This window comes from Cryptomeria japonica, chromosome 5, assembly GCF_030272615.1.
Source record: "Cryptomeria japonica chromosome 5, Sugi_1.0, whole genome shotgun sequence".
Classification (NCBI taxonomy): domain Eukaryota; kingdom Viridiplantae; phylum Streptophyta; class Pinopsida; order Cupressales; family Cupressaceae; genus Cryptomeria; species Cryptomeria japonica.
In genome coordinates, this window is record NC_081409.1 from 657,589,346 (window position 1) to 657,609,842 (window position 20,497).

The 20,497-nt window shown below is 38.2% G+C and overlaps 1 protein-coding gene across 5 annotated transcripts in view; it reads left to right on the plus strand.

The window, feature by feature from the left end:
• Positions 1-20,497, plus strand: part of LOC131037266 (uncharacterized) — a 207,691-nt gene that overhangs the window by 63,803 nt on the left and 123,391 nt on the right. For all 5 annotated transcript variants that reach the window (XM_057969339.2, XM_057969337.2, XM_057969340.2 and 2 more), the window contains exons 4-5: positions 9,202-9,267; positions 9,579-9,728. In XM_057969339.2, the coding sequence (XP_057825322.2) occupies positions 9,202-9,267; positions 9,579-9,728 (216 nt within the window). The remainder of the gene's footprint in view (positions 1-9,201; positions 9,268-9,578; positions 9,729-20,497) is intronic.

The following is a 20,497-nucleotide window of genomic DNA, read 5'->3' on the forward strand; positions in this document are numbered from 1 at the left end:
ACTAAATTTTACAATGAATAAAAGATAACAACTCAAAGACTGGAATAATCTATTCTTTCGACACAAAGACAAGAACTAATGCAAGCTCAAAGACTTGCTGCTATTTCTTATCAAACAGTAATTTTTCCTCAAGAATAGATGCAAGGTCAAAGACTTGTTGCTCCTTCAAAAGAGTTTCCTATTTTAATTAATCTTCTCTACTTGCAACTCAAAGACTTCAAATCAGATTAGACTAAGCTCCTTTATAAACACTTTGCATAGAAGAAATAAAAAGATTCAAACTCAAACATGTAGCTCAAAGACTCAAAACTTGAGTAATCCTTCTTTATTATTCTTCAAAAACTTTCAATCCACATACATAAGCTCAAAGACTTCTTGTTGTAAATTTGGCAGAGTTTTTGCTTGCTTTTCCAAAAGATAAAAATTACAATGGACTCCTCCAGTATTTATAGAAGAAGAGCTTTCAGAAAAAGGTGGGAGGATCCTAACTAACTTGAGAGATTCTCTCAACCACCAAGACTCATTCAATAACTAACTGAGACTTCATTAACTAACTAATAATTACTCCAACTTAACTAAGACTTATTCCAACTACAGTCCTGATCGGACACAACTTGTAGTTGCCTTACATGTAATTACAAAAGTGCAAGTAAGGTGTAACTTGCATTTTACAAAAAAAAAACTTTTACATGTAACTTGCCAAAATTAAATTACAACTAAAGATTACAAAAGAGGGAAAATTCAAGAAACACTTAAGTTGCATTTTGTGAAGACACAAATCTTTGAAATTTCTGGATGCTCGCTTGTAGTCCCCCAGGATTTGGTTTATGGGTGTTCTTGGCAACAACCATGGTCTTCACAATAGTTTCGTGACACCGGAGGAGTGCAGAATTGTTTTTATCCAGGATAGACTAGATTTCATGCAGAAAGGCTTGGTGTTTCATCAATGCTTGAATCGAAGCTGCCGAGAATTGTTCGCTCCTCCATTCATTATGAATCCTCATCTGTAAATCAGCAAGAACTTCTTCTGGAACTAGCTCTCTATCCTGACTTACTATGTTGCAAGAGGCCCTTTCACAATGTGAGACAATATTTCGGTAAACTTCGCCCCGAAATCTCTTTGCATCACCGATTTCCTCAATGAGGGATTTAAGAACAAGGGTCTTGTTTTCTAGGAGTTCTTCAAATTCCAAGTACATGACCCTGGAAGAGATGATGGTGTGCTCTTGTAGAACACTCAGCTGTTGTTGGGGCATGGTACGCCAAATTGTCAAACTTTCTTCAACACTTTTCAGATTTTTTTTGAAAGTATTAGAAGTTTGATCTAGTTTCTCCTCAACAGTTTCCAACTTAGACATTATTTGAAAAATGTCTTTCATTACCTGTACACATTGATCATGAAGTTGATCAACCCAGGAATCCAGTGCTTGTACTTTCTGAGCAGCCCTTTCCACTCCACGAATTGATTCTTGGGAACCAGAAGAACCTATGAAGTTACTCCCTTCAGCAACAGGTTTTGTAATTTTATGAACGACTGCCATAAGTTGTCGGTTTTCCTCTTCTAGCTTGCCTTTCTTTGCTAGAAGATCATCACACCTTTGGACAATTGAAGCAACAAGAAACTGAGCGTCATGTTTAATGACCTCATGCGTTGGCTTGCCCAACTCTATCCTTGTAACTTTATAATCAGCAGCTGACATTTCATCAAGTGGCTTATCTGCAATAGGTTCCACAATTTCAGCTACCTTCATCTTGTTGCCTTTTGAGGATGATTGAGGTTGAAAAGATGAAGGAATTGACCCTAGAACATGATTTTCGCTCCTGACCCTTCCAAAGGGTCCAAAGCGAAAATCCTCAAAGTCATCTTTTTTTTTAAATTTGGGCAAAGCTAAGCTTAGACAAGGGTGAGAGAAGGTATTTGGATTGCCTTAGAGTGGAATTGGGTTGCTAAAAAGGCACATTTTGAAGACAAATGAAAATTTCGCTCCTGACCCTTCTAAAGGGTCCAGAGTGAAATTTCCAAATTCTCCTTTTTCCTTGCAAATTTAAGACAAGATTTTGCTTTTCATGACTTGGAGAGGAGTGAGGCAAGATGTTTTATGCCTTGGAAGTGATTTGAAGATGAAAGGATTGGAAAATTGCCCTAAAACCTAATTTTTGCTCCTGAGCCTTCCATAGGGTCCAGAACGAAAATCCTAAAACCAATATGTTCCTTTCAAGTTTGTGCCAAGACAAGACTAGACCAAGGTAGAAATTGCCCTTGAGACCACCTTTGAGTGGGTGTTTGTTTCAAAAAATGATGATTCTAGGTCAGAGAAAGATTTTCGCTCCTGACCCTTCCAAAGGGTCCAAGGCGAAAATCTCAAAATCCCCTATTTTGCCTTGCAAGAACAAACCAAGCTTGGGTGGAGTGAATGAAGAAGACCATTGCCTAGCCTTGAGGGGTGGATTGAAGTTAGAATGATGGAGGAGTAAGCCTAATCAAGGAAAATCGCTCCTGACCCTTCCGAAGAGTCCAGGGCGAAAAACATCAAAGACACCTTTTCCTCCAAAATTCGAGTAAAACTAGGTCTGGACTACAGTAAAAGAAGTCATTTGGAATGCCTTGAAGAAATTTAGACCTTCAAAAAATGAGAATTTTGAGCTCAGGAGAGAATTTCGCTCCTGACCCTTCCAAAGGGTCCAGAGCGAAATTCCCAAAAGAACAATATTTCCTTCAAAAATTGATAAGCCAACTCAGTGATTGAGATGAATAGACCCTGGAGATTGCCTTGGAGGAGGTTAATGATCAAACTAAGGTGAATTTTGACCTAAAAAGTAAAAACCGCTCCTGACCCTTCCAAAGGGTCCAGGGCGAAATGCACATTATCACCTAATTTGCATATGTGAAATGATAAAATTTGAAATGCAAGACTTTAATTAGGTCGAAACAAGCATGAGCTCGCTTTCCGGAAGATTTTGGAGTCAAGAAAATGAGATATTCAGGTCCAAATTTGAAAAATCACTCCTGACCCTTCCAAAGGGTCCAGGGCGAAATCATCAAAAGGCCTATCATTCAACCTTGTTTGAATAAGTCAAGGGCAAATTGCAAGATTGTAAAGACAAGGACATTAAATTTGCAAATATCGGTTGTGAAAATTTCAATTCAATGTAAAGTTCAAACAAGCCTTGAAGTGGTTTAGACCTTCATCATCTTGGATATTTCAATGCCCAAGGGAGAAAGGAAACTTCATTAAGCCTCAATCAAACCTCAATATTCCTCAATTTTCACTAAATTTGCCAAAATTAAGACATTTGGGGAAGCTAGATCAAATTCACATAAATTAAGGTCTTTACCATTTAATTAATTAATTTTTAAGCCTTAATATAAATATAAAATCCACCTTGGAAGCTTTGAAATTAATTATAAAACTTAAAAAAATGAAGGGGAGCGCTCAAAATCCTTTTCTTTGCTTTTAGCAAGTCAGCTTCCTTCTAAAGGGGATTTTATTTGTTTTATTGCTAAAAACCTAGGTCGGCCTCATGGTTAATTAGGGTGAGCGCCCTATATAAGAGAGGAGTGTTGTAGCATTTTCAAATCTTTCATTCATTATTCTTCTCAAGTGCATTTCAAGAGCAGATTGGAGGAGCGAATTATACCAGATTGGAGGTGAATTTCTTGCTTAATTGGAGGCTAATTTCCAGAATTTGCTAAGTGGTTGGAGGCTAGTGGAAGGCGAATTTCTTTTGAAGGTTAATTGAGGCATAATTCATCCAAAGGGAGACCAAAATTCAATCCTTATTTTGCAAGATCTGATCTTCTTTCTTCCATTTTCCAAGGTTCATAGTTAAGCTTTCAAAGAAGGAGGTATGAAGAATCAAATTTTTGAAGTTTCTATTCAAGACTTATTTTGATTTCATAACAATCTTTTAAAAATCTAAGTCTTGTAAAATCTGATTTCCATTTGTAATTAATTTGAAAATTTATAAGTCTTGGATTTATCATGTCATTTTCAGATTAATGTCTAAATTATTCCCTTGAAAGGTCTTAGATCCTATGCTTTAAGATATTATGCTCAAGGACTAATTTAAGTTTTTGTGTAGGCATCAAATGATGACCCCCAAAGCCGGAGGATCTACTACTCAGCAGGCTCTCATCAGAGAAGATCAAGCCAGGACAAGGAAGACCTCCTTCAGTCCAGCAGCATCAAAGACGACCTTCTCCATCTGTTTTCCAATCCAGCATTTGAAGGAAAGCATCACTAAATTGAGCATTAACCAGGTGTCAGACAAGGTGGCATCCCAGTCATCACTCTTCCAGTCGGGTTGGTCCACCTTAGCATGTCCAGATTCAATGTACCTGACTCATTAAAGATGGCACAAACTTCGATGTACCTACCTTGGCTATCCATTGGTCGAATATTCCAGAGAAGTGTCCAAATAATGCAATTATTTCATTGGTCAGAATTAAGTTTGTTGTAACAAACCCTAATTAGGGTTTCATTGTAAAATCTTGGCCATTGATCTCGAATTGATCCAAGCCGTTCATTGTATTTGAGGATGCTATATAAGCCCTCACTCATTTCATTTTAAAAAGTTAGAGAGAGAGTTTAGAAGTTTAGAAAGTTAGAAAGTTGGAGAGAAATTAGTCATTGTTTGTAGCAAGATTGAGTAGTGAAGAAAGGATTTTGAACAATTGTTGTCCATTTGGCTATGAGATCAATAAAATATTGAAGTTATGGTGTTTTATTGCAATACTTGTGGCTATCTTCATGATTGTTTATCTTCTTGAATCACTCTCAGTTGAAATAGCATTTAAATTTTAAGTTTGAAGGACGAATTGTTGTGCTTGATCTTTGATAAGATTCACATTCCAAACCACTAGCTTCTTACTGATTGTGAGGACACCTTGTGTGGTCAACTGGAAACATTAAGATTGATTAAGAATTCAATCATTATTGGAAGTATTGATATGTATCTCTATGATGGTATCTATATCCTTGATGATTTGAAAGTTATTGAATCCCTTTAGAAGATCGCATCAATTCCAGTAGTGTTGTAATTTCTTGGCGATACTGAAATTGGTAGAATCTTATCAAGTCTAGCGTTCATTGAGTCATTCTTAGGATCAGTTTAAGTCTCTATTCCCCGAAACCCTTATCTTTTGACATTTTTTGAAAATCTGTTAGTGTTAGGAAAATCCTGTTCCCTTCCCTCATTTGAAAGAAAGTAATACGGACAAGCTTTCTCTGAAAGTGCGTAAGGCCCCTTGAAGAAACAGCAAACACAACAACCACTGGTGCTTATCCACACGTAGAGATCCTACAAAAAGAACCTTGAAGTCATCCTGATTGATCCTTTTCGTGACATCTTCAGCATTCGGAGACTTTAATCAAGAGAGGATAAGGTACCTTTGGGTATTTTATTCTGTGTTTGGTTGTGTACAAAATACACATCAACAGGAAGTCCACCTACATCAGCAACATTAAGTGACTAAATTGATAATGCAAACAACTGAAAATTACAAGAGGAACTTGATTATAGTAGAGCCCTATGTTGAAGATGAAGAAGTAATCAATATCTAATGAAATGGGTTCCTTCTTAGCCAACGATGATGCCCTCTCCCAGCCACCCCTGTCCTGATGTAGAATAAAATTATGCACAGCCTTCAAGTCTCCGTTTAGGCACCAAATATCATTACAATGCCCTCACAAATGGAGCTCTCCAACTGGGAAGAGAAATCGATGCACATATGGGCCTCTATGAGTAAAATCATGGTCTGCCTGAAGTTGCTATGATGACTGGTAATGACTGAGATTCAAAAATCAGAATATGTGAGATGCAAATCGATTCCTAGATAAAAAAATCGATGAAGATTCCAAGCACAAATTGTCTCCAAAGATTGTCTCCAAAGAACTTCCAATTGAACTTAGCAAAAATTGGCCCTTGGCCGGCCACAAATTTTAATCACCAATGAAAGGACTGAAATATCCTTTCCAATCTGCAACCCTTTGGAGGATATCTCACCACCTTAGTTATGCTAATCTATGGGATTTTCTGCTACCAAAGACCAAGTAGACAGCCTGCAGAAACCCTTGGCTCCACAAAGACTCATCAAATGCCAGTGTCAATTACCGAATGAATAGAAGCGTAGCCCCTCCCCTTTTATTTATACTATTTCCCCCTCTTGAAGTCAGCCATCTAGAATCTTCTAATAAATCATTAATAATATAATTTTATATTTGCACTTTATGTCATTTAATTTCCTCCTTGGCTAGGTGCTCAATAATTATTAAAAAACATGGCCCCATTTTAATGATGAATTGACCCCTTCATTAAATTGCAATTATAACCTTATTTTATAATGTGCCATTAATGAATAATTATTAATAAAGTATTACTTTAGTGATAATTAAAATATCATAACTCCATGAATACTCATTATTTCTCAATTTCGTCTGAACCAGGGAGTCATCCATTGCATCCATTGTGCATCCGATTGCCTTACTAAAAATAGTAAGGTTCCATCTCAATCACCCCATGGCTTACTATAAATAGTAAGTATGAGAAACTGAGCCAAACGAAGGCCAAATCCAAACCAAACTGAGCTTCGAAGAAGATAACACTCTGCCAACTGCCCACCAGGACCCTGTAACCCTCTGCTTTAGCCTATGAGGGCCAAAATAATAGGCTAAACGATCAAGACAGGAACGAGCTAAAAAGGGGACATTACAAATTAAAAAAAACAATGTAAATACATGACCTAGCTAACCCTTGCCAAGAAGAAGCAATTGCCTTTGAGTGCCTTTAAATGTAAGATCAAGAGAATCGATTACACAATTCAAATCAGAATAATTCAATAGCAGATAAGGAGTGAATCACAGCAGATAGGTGCACTTTTGTGCAAAGAAATCAAATCTGAAGCCAAGTATTGAATGGGAAAGAGAGAAGCACCTGATTTTTAAGAACCAAGATAGGAAGAGGTTGACGTGGAAATCTGAAAGGAGGTGATTTTTGAGAGAAATATCAGCTATTTACATGCAGATCTGAGTGAATTCTTTCACTATTTAGGCATTTCCAGATTAAAAAACAAGAGAAAACACCATTAAAACCTGAAGCAACATTATTTGGGACCAATTTCCAGAAATCCCAAGTTAAAGTTGTTATTTCCAGATTGTTGGGGGTAAAATTAGAATGCATTTTTTCTGGAAAATTTTGTGCAAAAGTGAAAATAAAGGTTTGAGAAAGGTTTGTGAAGCATTTTATTGCATTTTGGGATTTTGGATACAATGATATTTTTTTGAAATTCCAAAATGTGTTTCTTTGTTTCACAACATTTTTGAAGAATAATGTTTTCATGCAATTTTCTTTAGTTCTTCAGAAGTGGAAGTCAATGAACTTTCATTTTCTTATTATAAATTTCTTGCATTTCTCTGAAGGAATTCCAAAATTAACATAGGAGTTTATTCACAATTGTAATTTAAAGCTATTTCTTTTAAGGAATTATGCAAGGGATACTCTCGGAAAGGATGGCGAAAGATGAAGATGAAATGGGAAAGAAAAGACCAAGGAAAGCTTTTTGAGGAACCGAAGTTGAATTGAAGAATACTTTGAGAAGCATGCAAGTTGAGGAAACTGCACTTGTCGCTCTTGAGCAGATGGTTTCAAAAGAGTTAATCATAGTTAGAAACTCATCTGGTGGAGATATAAATAATGGTATTATATCTGATGAAGATGATGCAATTTGGGAATATGAGCCGTCACAATCAGTCAAAAATACTGGATGATGTTGAATGTCAAGAGATATTGTTGGAGATGCAAAGACTTCTTTATGATGATGCAAAAGTGGAGTTGAAACAAAGAGCTAAGGTGGCATTAAGGATAGAAATCCTACCTACCTCACCAATAACAGGTCAAGGATTATTGTGTCTAGATTCATTGAACTTGACTTCAAGAGAAAAACAAATGTGTAGAAGGCATTAAATGCAATATTACCTTTTTCTCATTGGCCTTTCTCTAAAAGGATATGTAATGAAAGATTTCTAATATTCTCATTGGATGACATTAAATGTATGAGATAGTAGGTATACTTACACCCATTTAGGGTTTCCTTGATTTTTCTTGGCCGTTGATTAGAATCAATTTGGGCCTTTGATTTGTAATAAGAAGTCTATATAAGGCTTGTCCTTTTCATTTGTAAAAGGTGGAGATTAGAAATTGTTGTCGAGACTATGCTGGAATAAATACATAAATTTCATTGAAGGTATGGCAAACATTTGTATGAAGTTTCAATATTTTGCATGTTTCTACTTCTCAACATTTAGTTAAAGTTAATTGATTTTAATGGTGAAATGTGAAGATATTTGATAGATTCCTTGGTTCATACCATTTGTAGTTTGTTGATTGCAAATTACTTTGCATGGTTAGTCTGAACCTTATTGCAATAGTTTGATTGTATATATTCATTCGGATTGGGTTAGCATTAGATATTTAGATGGATGTTTACAATATGAAAATCGTTCACTACCTTTGAAGATTTCACTCTTTTTACGGAATTGTGAGCTATCTTTGGTTAAGTAGAAAGTAGTTCCATAAGGAATTTGTCTATCTAAAACACTATCCATTATCATCATCGTCTTTAGGATCTTAGCTTAATTTTTTTTAACCCTTATCCTTTTGTCCTTTCTTTTGAAGAGTTCAAGTTAGTTTAGGAGGAAAGCATCACTTAGATCGCCATAACAGATTTTCAAAGTTTTAGTTTTGTAGAGGTGTAAGTCCCTTTGAGATACCAGCAATATTGTATTATTTCACTGAGATTATCCATTGCATGCCGAGACTTGACAGTAGGAACCTTGTGGTATCCTTATTTGATCATATCTTTAGCATTTGAAGTTTCCTTATTCAAGAGAGGATATAAATCTAGTGAATAGATCTGATTTGGAAAGCAGTGATGTTCATTCTACAAGGGTTCCTTTGGAAGTAAAGAAATGGAATGATTAACTCAATTAGCAATACGTGTCTGCTTTTATTATTTACTCAAATGACTGACCTGGAATCCTGCATATGTATATATAGAATATATTTTGAATTGTGACTAGAACTACCTTGCATGAGTTCATGTAAATATATAGTTTGGCTTTAATGAATCTTATGGTCTGGAAATGTGTTGAAACCACTATCTATGACATGCATTTTTTTGTTTTTGTTGCATGATTTCTGAAGACATTAACTTCATCGAAGTCACCGCTTTCAACCAGTTATGTTCTTGGGATATTACAAGAAAATAAGGTACATCGTTGGCAACCTAAGCTTGAGACACACAACAATCATCTTGCTTTCTTTTTTTTCATGGGTATCAAATATATCTTCATCTCTGAAGTGATTAAATGCTATTTCCATTTCAAAGATTGCTCTGAACTGATTAATTTCAGTGTAGTAAGGCAACAAGTTAGCAATAACATCAGGAAAGTTATGCACCTAAAGTTCTCTATGTCCGACAATTCAAACATCAATGATCTCTTGAAGTTTTGCATTCTAGATGTGACACATAATATTTTCATTGTAAGCATGTATTCAATAAATAAATTTCTATCTTGCAGTTGCACTTGAGTCCTGTCCATTCAGCTTTGCAGCTTCGGCCCCTCATAAGTTATGTGAATAAAAGAGAAGAGCATAAAAAGACAGTCTTTGTAGATGAAGAATATGAAGAAGAACCCAACGAGGCTGAGCCAAAACTGGTTCCTCTAAAGGCATGCTTACATGTTGTCCTTTATTGTCTGCTTTAGTGGATTTGCATCTGTTTGAGATTAATCTTGTTGTTTGGATGTAAATTTTGTTCATCGCTTTATATATTATCACATACATGCAATAATAGTAGGAGTTTTTTTAAGGTCTTTTTATGCTTGCTAATTTTTTTACATCCATAATAATTAAATGCATTAGTGTAATACCCCTCTAACCCTCGCATGATAAGGCAGGTATAATGATATTAAACCTACTCGTAATGCAGATAAAGCAATTCATGAAATGGGAATCAATGTAGATTAGATGCAAAGGGGTGATATCACATCATTGGAGAATGCATGTGATGTTATGAGTTTTATATTTGATTGCTTATATGTATATGAGGGTGCTTAAGTTTAATGTGTTAATATCATGATGGTGCTAATTAGGAGGTGGCCCATTATGATACTATTTTATTGTTATAACGAGTAGTTGATAAGTGGATCTTCTAATCATGTTTTCTTTGTGATCTCTTTTGGGAAATAAACTATGTTCTAAGGTAACCCCGTCTATGTTCATTCTTGACTATGATTAGTTCTTGACTATGATCTTTTGGACTCATGTTGGCTTTAGTTGCATATTGTCTATTAGGGTAGGCATACTTAGTTGATTTATAGAAAGGTTGCGTATGTATAATGGATTTATAGTTTTGGGACTGATTGGGGATATTAGAGCTATGGTTATAATTATGTTTTCCTAGTGATTTTTATATGTTGAAGGTATAACAATGAAATATTAGGTTATAATGTTTATGGTAACTTGTTGATTATATGTGAGATGAAGTATTTGATGAATAATGATGAACTACTAAGGTGCTAACCGGTACTGAGAGGGGGGGTGAATTAGTACACACAAAAACTTGTTCAGACACTTTGACAAATCAAAACACAGATAATCGGTTGTCTTCACCACTATAGTTAACCATAGCAATACCGGTTAAACAAAAATACTTAAGGTAGCATTCAACAGATCTCAAATTTAGATGACTACTTCACCAATATAATCATGCATGCGTTGTGTCAATAATACCACAACCATTTAACACTGCATGCATAGCTAACTTAATCAGAATTACACAATCATCACATGAAAAACTCACAACCCATAACACATAGATTTTTCACATGGAAACCCGAATGGGAAAAACCATGGTAGGCACAAATACCCACAAGCTTGTTTGTGAACTCTTTTGAAGTCTGCTCTATTAGGAGCCTAGTCTGGTTAAAGACTTTACAATAAGCTCCTGTTAGGAACTGATCCTGTTAGGGATCACCCGGTTAAGGGATGGCTATATACCCTGTTAAAGGTTGAAACCCTGTTAAGAGTTACCTCGCTAGAGGATTTAAATAACTCAGTGAACTTGAGCCACCTAGTTAGAGGATTTATAACAAAGCCTGTTAAAGCTACCCGATCAAGGGATTTACCTTCTGTTGAAATGGTTAGAAGACAACATGTAAAACTCGGATTTGATGACAACACTCCTTGCTAAGGCAGATCCTTTTCAGTTCCTCTCTTCTACAATCACACTCTGCAGATTCCTCACTCTAGTTTGGCAAGTATCAAATCTCCAACATGCGGACACAAACACAACTTTTTCCAACAACAACAATAACAAAAGTCATCGACCTTATAGACAACAATTAGGTCAATAGCATAAACCCTAAACCCTAAACATTTTAGGTTTACAATTACAAGCGGTCCAATCCTGACCGTCAAATACATTACATAGAATAAAACGATCTGAAACAAATTTGAAGTCATTGTGCATCGTCCACTCTTCACCGCATTTGGAAAACAGTAACCCATCATGCGCTCTTCACACACCACTAAGAAAAATGCACATTCCCGAGGTAGACATTCAATGCATTCGATCTTCACGTGCAAGATCCCCGAAGAAATCCTTCATGTGCACATGGCTGACGTGGTATCTAGATCCTTATCCTTGTTCTTAACTAACTCATCACAAAACATCATCGGTTGCACCGCACAAGACAAACTGGAAACCCTAGAGTTGAACAGAGACTACCAACCGGTAGTCATTCTTAGTGATCCCCGACACCGGTCCACTCCATCCTGGTTGACCACAATCGCTTCCAATCTTCATACCAGTGCATACCGATCCACCTACTTGAGCACTTATTGACATCAATGACAACATACATTATCACCGCTTCATCATATGCCAACAATTTCCCCCTTTGGCATTGATGGCAATACTCAGTGTATTAGTGCTCAGTATTTGCACCATTCTGAATAGCATATGCCATTTCAACTTGAACGATCACCACGACCATCTGGACTGGTCAATGTGCACCTTGCTCAATCACTTCTCACACTTATATCTTCTCCCCCATATATCTTCATCATCATATATTTTCTCCCCCTTTGACAGCAATGCCAAAGTGAAGGCACAAGCTTTTGATCTCCACTATGCTGCTCCCTCTATGGAGTAGCATCCTTCAACACATCAATCCTGTAAGATCTGATACGGTAGTACCTGACCGATGTGGAGCACACAACTTTAATTTACTTCATGAAGGGGCAGAACCCCTAATTCACCTCTCAAATAGGTTAATGTAGTCTTCGATAAGGGCCTAGTGAATATGCCTACTAGCTGCTCCTTACTGGAAACATGTTCTAATACCACCTCTTTATTCTAAACCTTTTCTCTCAAGAAATGATACTTGAGCTCAATATGCTTGGTCCTAGCATGCAATACGGGATTTTTGGAAATATTTATTGCACTGGTATTATCACAGAAAATACTCACTGATTCAGATATAGTCACTTTGAAGCCATTCAGTACATGCTTCATCTAGATTACCTGAGTGCAGTTCATAAATGCTGCCACATACTCCGCTTCAGCTATAGACTGGGAAATACAGCTCTGCTTCTTGCTCATCCACAAGACTAGTCTTCGACCAAGGAAGAACGCTCCACCGGTTGTGCTCTTCTAGTTATCCACATTACTTGCCCAATCTGCATCGGTAAACACTTTGAGATCAAATTCACCATTGTATGGATACCACAATCCATGATCAATTGTCCCTTTCAGATATCTAAGAATCCTCTTTACCGCTACCAAGTGGGATTCTCTTGGACTCTTCTGAAAACAGGTCCCTTTCAGATATCTAAGAATCCTGTTTACCGCTACCAAGTGGGATTCTCTTGGACTCTTCTGAAAACGAGCCACTATGCCCACTGCATGAGCAATATCCGGTCTGCTGTGCACCACATAGTGCAGCTTACCGATCATCAACTGGTACTCCTCATCCACCAACGCCGTATCATCATCCTTTGTTAGTTTGTAGCCGGTCACCATCGGCGTTCCAACCGGTTACCATCGGCGTTGCAACCGGTTTGCTCTCCATGCCAAAGGTCTTCAATACCTCTTTGATATACTTAGACTGGGTAATGAAGATACCTTCTTTCATCTGCTGAATCTGTAGGCCAATGTAAAACTTTATCTCTCCAATCAAAGACATCTCAAACTCCTTTTTCATCTAATCTGCAAATGCATGACTTATATCATCATCTCCATCGAAGATTATATCATCTACAAATACTTCACATATTAGAATCTGATCACCTTCAGATTCTAGGTAGATGTTGTTGTCCTCACTTGTTCTTTGAAATCCTATCTTCACAAGATGAGAATGTAACCGTTCGTACCATGCCCATGGTGCCTGTTTCAATACATACAGGGCCTTGTGTAATCTGCACACCATGTCACTATCTTCTGACAAAGCAAACCCATCTGGTTGCTCAATATACACTTCTTCCTCCAGGATTCCATTCAAGAAGGTAGACTTTACATCCATCCGGTATACCTTAAATCCCTTGAGTGTTGCAAATGCAAGTAGCATTTGGACACCTTCCAGTCTAGCCACGGGGGCAAAGGTTTCTCCATAGTCTTCTTCTTCTTCCTGAGCATATCCCTTGCATACAAGTGTCGCCTTGCTCCTTACTACTGTGCCTTCTTCATTCAACTTATTTCTGAAGACCCATTTGGTACCTATGACATTCTTGTGTTCCGGTTTGGGTACCAAGGACCATGTTGCATTATTCTCTATCTGGTCCAACTCCTCTTCCATTGCCTTTATCTAGTTTTCATCGGTAAGTGCCTCTCTAGCGGTCTTGGGCTCAAATTTTGAAATCATGCAAGAATTTCCTTTCACCTTTCTCCTTCTAAGTATTCCTGCATCTTTGTCTCCTATGATTTGCTTTGGATCATGATGCAGTCTTACATACCTAGGAATGACCGTAGCTGGCTCAACTTCTTTTCCTCTTCTTTTTCTGCTTCATCTTGTTCTTCACCTATTGAAGCTTCTACCGGTACAGAAACACTGAGGTCTTTGCAGTGTTTGTCACTTGTTTCTTTCTTAACCGGTTCCCAGAAGGCTAAACCCGGTTCATCTTCCGTTTTCTTGCTATTGGTTTCATCAAGCTTCTCAGGGGATTCATCAATCCTGACATTGATACTCTCAATAATCTTCCGAGTCCTATTGTAGCACTTGGGAGTTTTGCTTTTATTGGAATATCCCAGAAATATTCCTTCATCACTTAGCATCAAACTTGCTTAGGTGCTCACCTCTCCTGATATAGCATTTGCTCCCGAACACTTTGAAATAGCTCACATTGGGAGTTCTCCCATTCCAGTACTCATAAGGGGCTTTGTCTTTACCTTTCCTAATGAGTACCTGGTTCATGGTATAGACTGCAGTGCTCACCACTTCCCTCCAAAATGTGTGAGCGACATTTCCTTGGATCAACATAGTTCTGGCCGCTTCAACTACAGTCTTGTTGTTTCTTTCTGCTATGTTGTTTTGCTGTGGTGTCCTTGGGGCAGACAATTGCCTCTTAATCCCGTTCTCCTCACATAACTTATTGAATTCATCAGAAGTGAATTCACCTCCCTGATCGGTTCTTAGGCATTTTATCCTTTTGCCGCTCTCCTTCTCCATCAATGCTCTAAAGGCTTTGAACTTTCCAAATGCCTCAGACTTGTCTTTCAAGAATGTGACCCACATCATTCTTGAGCAATCATCGGTAAGAATCGTGAAGTACCAATCTCCCTTAATACTTCTAGTTTTCATCAGACCACACAGATCGGTGTGCACTAGATCAAGTAAGTTCTCTGCTGAAAAGGACTTACCTTTGAATGTTAAGGAAGACATCTTCCCAAGTTGGCATTCTTTGCACAAAGCATTCTCCGGTTTGTTCAGCAAAGGCAATCCTCTTACTGCCTTGATCTTACTAGCCTTTACAATATTGTCAAAATTTATATGACAGAGTCTTCTATGCCATATCCAACTGACATCAAATTTCACCATCAGGCATTGACTAATCTTGGCATTCAGCTGAAACAGGTTTCCTTTGGTCTGCTTACCAGTGGCAATAAGCTCACCACTCTTTCCAATTATTCTACAGACTCCACCTTTGAACTCCAGAATGAGTCTTTTGTCATTTAGCTGAGCAACACTCAAAAGGTTGTGCTTAAGGCCTTCCACCCAGTAGACATCATCCGTACTGCTCTTTCCATTTAGTGAGATGGATTCCTTTTCCTTTCACCATGCAAGGTGCATTGTTACCAAACCGGACAACACCACCATCATATTCTTCAAGAGACAGAAACTTTCTCCGGTCACCGGTAATATGGTGAGAACACTCGCTATCAATGGCCCACTCGTTGAAGTTGTCAATACGTGAGACAAGGGCTTTCTGGTCAGACAACTCTTCCTTGACAGCCACAAACACTATGTCCTCATTCTCTTCATCCTTAGATTCCACATCGGTAACACCTTCATCCATTGCAACAAGACAATTAATGGCTATATGTCCTATCTTATTGCAGGAAAAACACTTCAAAGGAAAGCTTACCTCTGTATTTTCCGGTGCCTTTTGGAAGTGTCTTCGCAAGAAGATCTTCAAACTCCATCTTAATCTCCTCATCGTCCATATCTTTGCTTGGCCTGGATTCATAATTGGTACTTGTTGATGTGTCTTTTGTACACGACCAAACACAAAATAAAATACCTAAAGGTACCTTATCCTCTCTTGAACAAAGGTTCCCGACTGTTGAAGATCTCGCGAAGGATCAATCGAGGCAACTCCAAGGTTCTTGTGTGTAGGTTCTCTATGTGTGGATAAGCTTCTCCTGGTATGATGTGATTTCGCTGGAATCACAAGGGGACTTACATTCAACGACTTGAACGTCTGATTTGCTTTGGATAGTGCTGGAACGTGAGATTTTACTGGTCCTAGATTTTGAAAAAAAGGAAAAAGGAGAAGGGTTGAAACAGGATCTATTTCTAATACTAAGAATGTAAGAGCAATGAATGACCTTTGATGAAATTCTAACTAAGTCTTGCTTTGACATCCCAGGACCATCTCCACAAGGTTAGTGCGATCTTCTGAGGAAAGCTTTACGATGTTCAGATCACCGCTACAACCATGGACACCATCAAGCTGATGCATATCAATGAAGAAGCGACAATTGAAGTTAAGCTTAAGCTGAATGATTCCAGTTGATTACACAAGGCAAGTCTGCAATCAACAAATTGCTAGTAGTATGGATATACATATTTCACCATCGATCATACACATTTCTTCCACTCATCTAATAACATAAAATCAAATTTGAGAAGTATAGAGACCATGCAAATTGTTGAATCGACCCATAGAATTCACCATTTCTTCAATGAAGTTTATAAGTCCTTTACAACAACATCTTGGCAACAATCTTTGCCTTCTCTTTCTATTCTACTCTAACTATTTCCTACTCTCTGACTATTCACTACTATCTATTCTCTATTAACCAACAACTATTAACTATTAACTATTAACTAGCTATTCTCTATCAACCCACCATTAACCTTTACAAATGAGGACCAGGGCTTTATATAGAGAACCCTTTACAAACAAACGACTCTGATTGACTTAGAACCAATGTGTAGGATTACAAGATAGAAACCCTAATTAGGGTTTGTTAGTACAAACTTCCTTAGCCAATTAGAAAATTACATTCCAAGGGTGAGGACCAATAGGAAGTAGGGGTAGGTGCCTCGAAGGTTGTGTCGTCTCCGATGAGTTAGGTACATTAATTGGGACACGCCGAGGTGGACCAATCCAACTGGAGGAATGATGATAGGGATGCCACCTTGTCTGGCACTTGTAACTTAGTTGATGTTCAATTTGATGATGCTGAGAAGCTAACTTTTAATTAACTCTTCTGAAACTATCTGCTTCTTCAACGGAACCTTGCTTTGACTTCCTTTGTCTTTGATGTGCTGGATGGATGGTGTACCTTTCCTTGAAATGTTGGCATCGCCTTTCTTTGTCATGTTGTGGTTTGTTAGTGTGGTGAAGTGAAGGTTCTGGAGGTAGCCGGCAATTCCTTGAACACCTTGAGTCTTCCAACGCTTCAAAGCGCTTTGAGTCTTCCAACGCTTCAAAGCGCCTTGAGCCTTCCCTTTTGCCTGTGGAACGTTCTTGATGATGATGGACTGGAAGAGGTCGTCTTCATCCTGGCCTGGTCTTCTTTCATCTGGAAAACAAACCAAAAGATGATTAAAGACACATATGACATATTCATTTCAACATAGCATTTTCCACCTTAAATCATCAACAAGAAGCCCTCAAAATAAAGTTTGCTCAAAATCCTTCCCAGGGACAGGCCCTATAAGAATTTCGCCCTGGACCCTTTGGAAGGGTCAGGAGCGAAATTTGCATTCCTGGCCAATTTATACTTTTTTTCAACATTATCTCACAATTAGCTCTTCGCCTGGCCCAAACAAGGTGAAAAATAGGAGTTTCAAAAGATTTCGCCTTGGACCATCTTGAAGGGTCAGGAGCGAATTTTGCATTCCAGGATAATTCTATCACTTGTTTACTCCAAAATTCCTCCCAAGGCAAACAAATGATAGCTTTCCTTCCTCCAAAGCCTAGGGATCCATGCTTTGACCTTTATAATGAGGAAGTTAGGTGAAATTGAGGATTTCGCCCTGGACCCTCTGGAAGGGTCAGGAGTGAAATTCACCTTTTAGGCTTAATTTTCCATCTCCTTCACTTCAACTCATCTTGCAAGGCTTCAATAACCTCACTCCAATCTCTACCACATTCTAGGAATCAAAATCCTGACTTGACACAGGGAGGAAATAGTGGATTTGAAGAATTTCGCTCTGGACCCTTTGGAAGGGTCAAGAGCAAAATTCATGTTTTGCTTGTCTTCTCATACCTAGCTCCATTCTTTTCACTTTGTTTCCTCTAGATTGCTTCATTTGAATCCATTTCTCAACTTGGCAACGTCTACTTAATCCTGAAAAGCCTTGAAAAGGAAAATTCGCTCAAAAACCTAGCCAGGGACAAGACCTATCTAGAATTTCGCTCTAGACTCTTTGGAAGGGTTAGGAGCGAATTTCATGTTTAAGCTCAAAATTTGCATTTTTGGTGATCAAAACTCTTTCCAAGACAATCCAAAGAGCTTTTCTCACCTAGGTGTAGGCCAGACTTCACACAAATTTTGGAGAATTTAGATGGTTTTAGGGTTTTTCGCTCTGGACCCTTTGGAAGGGTCAGGAGCGAAAATCTTGTTTTGAGCTTATTCCTCCATCCTTTCAACCTCAATCAAGTCTAAAAGGCAAGAAAACATTTCTTCACACTCACCCAACCTATAAAACCCAAAGTTTGACTTATCTTGCAAGGAAAGTAGGTGATTGTAGAATTTTCGCTCTAGACCCTTTGGAAGTGTCACGAACGAAAATCTTGGATTTGCTCAATTCCTTTAAATTCATGGATCACTAGCAACTTGAAGTCGTTCCTAAGGACTTCTCTCATCACAACTCACCTTAGTTTGCACTAGGCTTGGCATAAGATTGAGAAAAAAGGTGGTTCTAGTGAAATTTCGCGCTGGACCCTTTGGAAGGGTTAGGAGCGAATTTCCATTTCTAGGACAAAATCTCCACCTTTCATCACTTTCAAACATTCCTAAAGGCAAAAACATGTCCATTCTTCCTTTCAACATGCCTTGGATATTAAAATTTGATCAATCAAGGAATAAAATGAGGGCTAGGTAGATTTTCGCTCTGCACCCTTTGGAAGGGTCAGGAGCGAAAATCTTGGTTCAGGCTTGGATCACTCACCTTTTCAATCCCAATCTTGATTGCAAGGCAAAAATCCATCGCTCTTCACCTAAGGAACAAGGTTTGAAGCCCAAGCATGGAAGCAAACAAGGTTAATAAAGAATTTCGCTCTGGACCCTTTGGAAGGGTCAGGAGCGAAATTCATGATTTAGGCAAAATCTTCATCTTTCAAAGCGTCCAACTACCTCTCAAGGCAAGAACATACCAATTCACCCTCCAACATGCCAACGCCTAGCCAAAACAAGGAAGAAAATAAGAGCTATAAGGATTTTCGCTCTAGAGCCTTTGGAAGGGTCAGGAGCGAAAATCATGTTTTGAGCTTGATTCTTGATTCTTCCAACTCCAATCCTCTTTGGGAGGCAAACATAGACCTTTTTTCTTGCATCTCCACCAAGGTCCTGATCTTGTCTAAGGGGAAAATGAGTGTTTTCAAGAATTTCGCTTTGGACCCTTTGGAAGGGTCAGGAGCGAAATTTAATTTTTTAGGCTGAAATTCTCCATTTCCTCCACCTCTAGTCATTCCCTTAGGCAAACAAACATGTCAAACTCTTCCATGCATGCTTTAGAGACCAACACTTAGCCAAAATTAGGAAGGAAATGAGGGTTATGATGATTTTCGCTCTAGACCCTTTGGAAGGGTCAGGAGCGAAAATCTTGATTTATCCAATTCTGTCTCAAACTTGATCAATTTCAAGGTCCTTTCAAACTCTATTCATCATTTTAGGCAAGATAGAAGGTCAAATGGAAGATTTCGCTCTGGACCCTTTAGAAGGGTCAGGAGTGAAATTTCCATTCTAGGTTGATTTCCATCACTTTGTAGTCTGAAACCTCCTCCCCAAGTCAAACATGCATCCAAGTCTCCTCAACTATGCCTCAAATTCCAAAACTTGGCCATATGAAAGAGCAAAATAGAGGAAAAGGTGAATTTCACTCTGGACCCTTTGGAAGGGTCAGGAGCGAAATTCATGCTTTAGACAAAATCCACACTTTCAAACATCTCAAATCACTTCCTAAGGCAAGAATATGTCAATTTGCCCTTACCATGCAATGTCCATAGCTCTCTGGAACGTGGCTCCAACATTGATTAAGCCAAATGGCATCCTTCTGTATGCAAACGTGCCCCACTTTTTGGTGAGGGCTGTCTTTAATCTATCTTCATATTCTACCATCACCTGATTGTATCCTGAATATCCGTCCAAAAATGACATCATCTGCGATCCATTCAGAATCTATAAAACCTCATCCAACGATGGAAGTGGGTAGTTATCTTTCTCTGATGCTTTATTCAAATTCCTGAAATCAACACAAAGCCTTATCTCTCCACTCTTCTTTCTAACTGGGACCAAATTGGCGACCCACGTCGAGTGTCGCACAGGAAAGATAATCCTTGCTGATAACAATTTCTTCACTTCTTGATATAAAAGGGGCTCTAGCAAAGGGTTCACTGGCCTCTGTCTCTGCCTAAATGGCTTACTGTCTGGCTTCAAGGGAATAGTATGTGTAATGATTGATGTATCATATGTCTTCAAATCATCATATCCCCATGCAATCACATCGGGAAAATCTCTCATGTTCTTTAATATGCCTTCCCTTTC